At 44.2% G+C, this 8,459-nt stretch overlaps 1 protein-coding gene across 1 annotated transcript; it reads left to right on the forward strand.

The window, feature by feature from the left end:
• Positions 1-6,098: 6,098 nt before the first annotated feature.
• LACBIDRAFT_310052 (uncharacterized protein) lies at positions 6,099-6,251 on the forward strand (the record flags this gene model as incomplete). The annotated part of the gene is made up of 1 exon (XM_001887194.1): positions 6,099-6,251. One exon carries the CDS (start codon positions 6,099-6,101, stop codon positions 6,249-6,251), a length of 153 nt encoding a protein of 50 aa, XP_001887229.1.
• Positions 6,252-8,459: the final 2,208 nt, after the last annotated feature.

The following is an 8,459-nucleotide window of genomic DNA, read 5'->3' on the forward strand; positions in this document are numbered from 1 at the left end:
TCCAGGTGAATGATATGTTCTTCATAGGATTTGGAGAATATTACTATGTCGTCAATGTAAACGAGGCAGAAAACCATAAGTAGGGTGCCAAGATCCCTTGCATGACCCTCTGGAAGATGGATGGACCGTTTCTCAAACCAAATGGCATTCTTTTGAACTGAAATAGCCCTGTGTGTTCAGAAAGCGGTCTTCTCCACATCCTCTTCATGTAGCTCCAACTGAGTGAAACCTGACAGAGCATCTAACGAAGATAAGACCTGAGCACCCAACAATGAAGAAAGGATCTCTGATTGACATGGGATCAGGAATTTGTCGGGAATTGTAACTGCATTCAGCTTCCTGTAGTCGACGCAGAATCTCAGTTTACCATTGCGATATGTGATGACTACCGGCACACTCCACAGACTGATAGAAGGTTCAATCACGTCCTGCTCAAACCATTTATCCATTTGTTTGTCCATCATGCATCTTTTCTCAGGTGAACTACCTTACATTAGCCTGGCTATTGGGACCTGGCCGTCAGCTGTTCTGATGTGCACTTTAGTGGGTAAATGTCCTAATCTCCTGTTGAAGCCGAACACCTGTTGACGGTTCCTCAACATATTCCATGCCAGATCCTTCAAGTGATCTGGTAATGTTCCTATGTCAATCAATTCTTCCATTTTTGCAGATGGGAAGTCCGTGAGGTCAGGCATAGCTGCTGTTTTCAGTCCGTACTCCTCTTCCTCCTCAGGAACCTGCTGATTGACTATGTCTGGCATGGCGTGGTTCGTTCCGCTTTCCGACTCCATTTGGGTTGCGATGACCACTTTAATGGCTGCAGCGTGTTTGTACAGAGCTTCTGTGTGTTCAGCTGAACTCGGGGTCTCAAAAAAGTCTTCTGGATCGTGTATCGTACCAATCACCTCTCCCCTACAGATGTATCTTGGTTGATTGGTGGGATTGGCAATTGGAACCCAGGGATTGTGTGCTGAGATCAAAGTGTTAGGTACGGCAAAATAAGAGTCATTTGTGTTTGCTAACAGACTCTTCTGTACCAGCCAGTCTTTGCTGTTGTCGAATTGTCCCTCGACTCAAACATGACAACACACGTGTGGCTTCAGGATACAGTCTTCTGCTGCCCAAACCGTCTTCTCTTCTATGCCAAATTTGAGTTTGCGGTGGTGCCTTCTGGCTTTCTCATGACAATGGACTTTGGCCTTGGCAAACTTGCCGACCAGCAAGGTGCTTTGTCTCAGCCTGTCGAAGTCTGGGGTACGACTGATGTGCACTGCAGAGATTTTGTGGTCTGTGTCTGCAAAGCGTAACTTGGTCCCTGTCTCAATGTTCCTGGTGACTCTGAGTTCATAGGTTAGCTGGTAGTCTTCTCCCAGAAGTATAGGCACTGCACTTCAGTCACCCACCTTGAACAAGCTATTAGCCTTGTAAAATGTAAGAATGTATCCAGGCTAATAGGTTGTGTGGCCGTTTATTTTTTTGCCTTTGGGAGAAAATATAATATTGGATTGGGTAGAAAATATTTGACCTGTAATATTGTGACCAGAAATGTTTGGGTAGATAAATTGTGTTCAAAAATATCCTAGTCAAGTGAAAGTGGTCAGAAATATTTGAAGGGGTTCAGACTGGTAAGAAATGTTTGAAGTGTGTCAGACTGGTAAGAAATGTTTGAGCCAAGTCTAACTGGCCAGAAATGTTTGAAGTGTGCCAGCGTGGCAAGAAATGTTTCAGTGGTGTGACATCAATCAGATATATTCTAAGCATGTCACACTGTTGAAAAATCTTTTAGCCTTGTCACATGGCTCAAACATATCTGACCAGTGTCACAGGGGTCCCAGTTTCAAGAAAAAAACTTGTTTTTTCTGGTGCAGTTTTCTCATCATTTTGTACATTGCTTTTTTTTTCCCTCAAAACTCATCTAAGTTTGTTCTCACCAATGCCCCACTTCTATCTGCCATTTTCACCACTCTAAGTCTGTTTTCACCAACATCCCACTTCTCTCTGTCATGTTCACACCACTCTAAGGTTGTTTTACCAACACCCCACTTCTCTCTGTTATGTTCACCACTTTAAGTCTGTTTTTACTAACATCCCACTTCTCAACTCAACCAAGTTAGCATCCCTTAGAGCCTGTTCAGCAACCAGAATCTGGTTCAATTCTTTCAGATTCTTGTGACACGATGTGACCTCTCTCGTGATTTGTTGATGGCATGGCAACTGGCAACAACCGTGGACTGTATTCAATGTTGAGCAACACCCTCTTGTTATCATTCCCCTTAAGATTACTACAGAAAGTGCAATGAAAATATTCATTGATTTACATGTACATAATTTAGAGTAGTATTGACATGAAAGAAAACTAAAAGAAATAGTGGAAAAGGAAGTGAACTGCTGTGCTCATCATTGGCTGTGACAATGGGAAGGCAGTTGACAGCGAGTGTTGCGACTATGTTGTGACAGGGTTCAGAAGAAAATAGATTCAGAGAGATCCGTAAAATTGATGGCTTACCTAAAGTCACAAGACAGAGAATCTGAAAGAATTGAACCAGATTCTTGTCAGATTCTGGTTGCTGAACAGGCTCTTAGCAGCTTTCCCCTATTGTTTTCACCAACACCCCCCTTCTATCAGCCATGTTCACCATTTAAAACTCAACCAAGTTAGCATCACCCAGCAGCTTTCCCCCACTGTTTTCACCAACACCCTTCTATCTGCCGTGTTCATCATTAAAAATAAACTCAAACCTTTCTTAACCTGTCAAAACTATCCAAAGATTCATAAAGATTTCTTAGTTTGCAAAACCATTTCTTGCTTCCAAATATTTAGTTAAAAGAATTCTTCACAAGCTAAACATTTCTAAATACAACAAGAAATTTCTCACCAAGATTTCTTGTCAATACAAACATTCTGAAGAAGATTTCATGAAGATTTCATGTCAGTACAAACATTTTGAAGAAGATTTCTTATCCAGTCAAAGATCTTTGAACTTGTAAACATTTCCAAGTACAATAAGCAATATTTCACAAACATTTCTTCTCAGTACAAACATTTTTCTTATCCAGTCCAAAGATCTTTGAATTTGTAAACATTTCCAAATACAATAAGAAATATTTCAAGAAGATTTCTTATCCACTCAAAGATCTTTTGACTTGACAAGAAATGCTTGGGGCCCAATCATGTCTGAAGTCAAAAACATCTCACAAAGGTTTCTTCACTCAGCTAAACATTTTTTAATTTGTCAAAAAACATTTCACAACCAGGATCTTTCAACTTGTAAACATTTCCAAGTACAATAAGAAATATTTCACAAACATTTTGAAGAAGATTTCTTATATCTTTCAACTATATCTTGAACCAGGATATATCTTTCAATTATATCTTCAACCAGGATATTTACCAAGATATATTTTTGAACTATATCTGAAACAAAGATATATCTTTCAACTATATCTTGAACCAGGATATATTACAACAATATCTTTTTAAACTATATCCTGAATTAAGCACAAATGTTTGGTTGATGTATCTGTAATTTTCACCAGACAAAGGTGCAATTTATCAGTTATGACTACATAGATTTACATTACTACATTGACTATTAAAGAAATATAGAGAAGGAGAGTGAGGGAGAGGGGGTGGGGGTTGGTGGGCAATGAGGGAGGGGGTGGCAGGCAATGAGAGAGAGGGGAAGTGAGTGCTGGGCGAGTGAGGGAGAGGGGCAAGGAGTCAGCTTCAATATCGAGGGAGGGGGAGGGAGGGGAGGGAGTGATGGGAGGGGGAGTGGTGGAGAGTGAAGGAAGAGGTGGGGAGGAGTGGGGAGTAATGGAGGGGGGAGGGAGGGGGAGCTCACCTGGGCTCGTTGTTGCTCGTGTCCATTCAGTTGCCTTAGTTCGTAGATGTTCGTCCTTGTCTTGTTCGTGGGTACTCGTAGAAGTTCATGGGTTGTCGTGGTCGTTCGTGGGTGATCGTGATCTTTCGTGGGCAGTTGTGGACGTTGGTGGGCAGTTGTGGACGTTGGTGGACGTTGGTGAGCATTGGTGGGCAGTCGTTGTCGTTGGTAGACAGTCATTGTCGTTGGTGGGCAATTGTGGACGTTGGTGGGCGGTCGTGGACGTTGGTGGGCGGTCGTGGACGTTGGTGGGTGGTCGTGGTCATTCGTCGGCGCTTGTGGTCATTGGTGGGCGGTCGTGGATGATCGTTGGTGGGCGGTCGTTGTTGTTGATGGGTGATCGTGGATGTTGGTGGGCACTCGTGGTCGTTCGTGGTCGTCCGTGGGCATTCCTCTTCATCCGTGGTCCACCGCCCACGTCTTCATCTGTGGTCGTCCTCATTTGTTGGGCGGTCGTCGTGGTCCTCGAGGAAAAACAAATACAACGAACGACGACCGATGTCGTCATTCGTCATTTGGTTGCCACGTCGCTAGCTGCGATGTGGCACCAGGTTGGTGTCAGCAGGGAAAACACAGAGGTGGTGACTGCTTACTGTTGGGCACCACCTTGTCACCATCGTCCTCGCAAAAGGTCGTCGTGGGCACTCATGAAGTCGTGGGTGGGTGCTCTTTGCCCTTTGTCGAGTTGCTGGCCTGTCGTGTGGTCGTGAGCCCTCGTTGACGCGTGGTCGTGGCCATTCGTCAATGGGCGTGGAGGGTGCGTGCTCATGTCGAATCGTCGGTGGTATTCCTGGGCCCTTGTGCCTTGTCTTCGATGGTGGATGGTCATCGTGGTCGTCGTTGGCGAAGCGTGGACGTGATTGTTTGACGAAAGATTTGGCAAACATGATGTAGCCAAACAATCAGCGTGCCTACAGGCGCAAAGCTTGCTACGGTGATTACATGTATTGACCAATATAAATAATACTTGCATTGGCGACTCACCCGCCCCAATTGTTTGCGGCGGTTACATAAAAAGGAAATGTGTTCTTTTAATGTCATTTATGGGACCGTCTAATGGCTGCAAGGAGCATTTCACCACATGATATTGGAGAAGATAATGAGATATTTATTATTGGCTGGCATGGCTGCTTGTCGCCGAACCACTTGTGCAGTTCGCACCTTGCAGCCAATGCAATTTGAACAATGAACACTCTGGTAGAATTAGTGTTTGAAAGTTAGGTTAGTTAAATAAAAAGAAGGTTAGAATGGGACAAAGAATTGCAATGATCAAGTCACTTGGAGGGCACCAAACATGGCTAAACTTACTCATGCAAGAGCTTTGGTGGCTCGTAGGATAAGACCCGCTACTGATGTAGCAAGCAAAAGGCCCTTGCAATACTAATAATACACCATGAATCATGTACATAGTGTTTGAAAGTCCGGTTCAGTCCGGTTTTTTGATGCCCAGGGGTGTTAACCGTAACCATAACCGGTCTTCCTTTTCCCCAGAAGTCAAAAGACCAGACCGGACCGCAAAAGGCCCTTGCAATACTAATAATACACCTAGTGTTTAAAGGTTCAGTTCAGTCCGGTTTTTTGCCCTGAAAACGCGCAACCGTGGACCGCAACCGGTCCAGGACCGACCCAGTTATTGAGGGAACCGAACCGAACCACCTAGGACCGGTCTTTTGCAGTCCATGATACCGGTTCAGACCGATCCAGACCGGTTTTTTTGTGTATAATTTATTATACCAATATAAACCATTTGTATCTCAACCATTATTACTCTGAAAAATAAACGGGTTATATAAAATAGTAAAGCATATAAATACCCGTCATTCTACCAATTTTCAAGAGATTTAATGAAGGTTTGACATAGCTATGACTGAAACTGAATTACATCTCCTAGAGACTCAGGTAAAATATGGATTTGGTTATATCTTTCTCAATTCTTAACCGTTTTTGATGAAACAAAAACCCAATAAAAGGCAATAAACGTGGTTACAAGGCTATGTAACGCACGTGACCGTTTAACCGGTTGTAACCGATTAAAACCGGTCTTTGAACGGTTTTAAAAGATTTTCGAAATGAGGCAACCAGCAACCGGACCAACCCCAAATTGGGGCAACTGCAACCGAAAAAAGGACCGGACCATGGTCCGGTTCAGTTCGGTCCACCGGTTTTTTGCGGTCCTATGGACTGAACCTTTAAACACTAAATACACCATGAATCATGTACATAGTGTTTGAAAGTCCGGTTCAGTCCGGTTTTTTGATGCCCAGGGGCGTTAACCGTAACCGTAACCGGTCTTCCTTTTCCCCAGAAGTCAAAAGACCAGACCGGACCGCAAAAAGACCGCAGACCGCGGTTTTTTGCGGTCTATAGACCGGTTTCGGTCTGCATCAGTTTTAACCGGTTTATGACCGGTCTTTAGGTCAATATTTTAAATTTATGAATCGGTAATTTTATTAACATCTCTAAAAGCTTCAAAACGAGCCCAAGAGCGTTAAATTCCGTTAGGAATTGGTGCTTCTATAAAATAAGTCTGGTACATCTATTATTCCCAAAAGTCATTTACATTTTAATTCATATCTCTCTCGTTTTTTTACCAAATCGTACGTTCTTGGGTGCGTTTTAAAGGGTATTTAAGGGGCTACAAAAGACCGGTCCGAACCGGTCAAGACCGGTTCACATTAACCGGTTTTTTTGCGGTCTTTACATTTCAAAAATAAAAGACCATAACGGCAGGTCCGGTCTTTTGCGGTCTTGGTCCGGTCTGGTTACGGTCTTTTTCCAGTCACGAGACCGAACTTCCAAACACTACATGTACATAAAGTGATTAAAGTTAGATAGAAGTTGATAGAGTACTATTGGATCCATTATTATGAGGAGATATACTGGCAACAGCAAGGCAACAGAGAGCTCAGCCTCTGATGCAACCCACCTGTTATTGAAACATGTATGCCCTGTTCAGTTTGAATTGGATTGAATACAATTCTTAAAATTTCTCTCGTGCCTCAACTGTGAACTAGAACTGACCATGCCTGAACCCAAACTGGAACTCAGCTGGAACTGTAACCAAACTGTCTGTTCAGTTCTGCCAGTTCAGTTGAACCGATGGTTCGAAATTGAACTTTGGCATGACTAGGAGTAAGGTACCATAGGTTGTAGTATTTACAGCACTATGGAAGAACATTAACTGGAGGGTAGACATTGTGAATGAAATCATTGAAATGTCTTAATTATCTGCACTTGTAGGTTGGAAGTGAACAGGGATACCATTGAATATGATGCCCAAGATGCAGTGCCAAGTTTTGGAGAACAGTAATGATGGAATTCATGTCTTTTGCAGCTTGTAGGGCCTCAAAAATCCTGTTTAAAACCCAGTTATATTTGAGCTCTATGTTACTACCATGGAACTCTACTAAGAGTTGAAGATAGGAAGGACAAGGATTCAGCAACAAAGAGAATATTTATTTGACTTACTCCAAGACAACAGCTGTTGGTGTGAAGACAATAAATATGTGCATTATAGGATGGCAACAACTTCACAAGGAGGCAACAGTGCATGCAAGACAGGCTGGGGGTGGAGATCCATCCTGCCTGCTTTATATTACATTGTACCACACACTTGCATGTCCACCCTCAATAAATACAAGTGGCTTTTGGGGTTTTAAGCCATCCAGAAACTCTTCTATGTAGACTATTGTGTTTTACCTGCTGCAAATCCCATGAATGTTGAATAGTAGGGCAGATGCCAATTGGATACCAACTCCTGGAGTCCTGTCCAATTTTTGGCAGTTTGGCAGTTTGGCAGTTCTTGAGTTATTCTATCAAATGTTACAAAAAGACATCCATCTACATCTAAAGAGATTTAATTTAAGGTAACTAATTAATGAGCCATCCTCGATGGAAATGGTCTCCGTCATTCAGTACATTGCCATTCTCTTCTGAAAGTCAGACGCTGACGCGAACGTCACACGCTGTGACAGTGATGTTACTACTACTACAACGTCAGCCACACGACTTCCACCTCACGACCCCCACGACAAACGACCCCGGCTGCCCACAAATGGCAACGACTGCCCCACCCGCAACGAGAACAACCGGCAAACGACGACAACCGGCAAATGACGACCAACGCCCCAAAACGACGACACCTAACAACAACGACACAACAAGCAACGGAAACAACGACGGGCAAACGACGACCAGCGCCCACGCCAATCGACGACCAGCGCCCACGACAGTCGACGACCAGCGCCCACGACAGTCGACGACCAGCGCCCACGACAGTTGACGACCAGCGCCCACGACAGTTGACGACTAGCGCCCACGAAAACCGACGAGCGGCGCACCCCCACGGCCCCAGACCTATGAACGACCCCACGAGCGACGTGGCAAGTATCCGACGCAGATGGACGAGGGACGACGACGACGACGTAACCGCCGCCGTCGTCGTCATTTTATATTGGATACGAGGGAAAACGAGGGACGACGACGACAAGGTCGTCGTCGTCGTTTTCTATTCAATACGGTAAGCACCCGACCGTCTCTATCACCACCCACGTTACTAACACAGGCCCACCACCG

Source organism: Laccaria bicolor, genomic scaffold, assembly GCF_000143565.1.
Source record: "Laccaria bicolor S238N-H82 LACBIscaffold_43 genomic scaffold, whole genome shotgun sequence".
NCBI classification, from domain to species: domain Eukaryota; kingdom Fungi; phylum Basidiomycota; class Agaricomycetes; order Agaricales; family Hydnangiaceae; genus Laccaria; species Laccaria bicolor.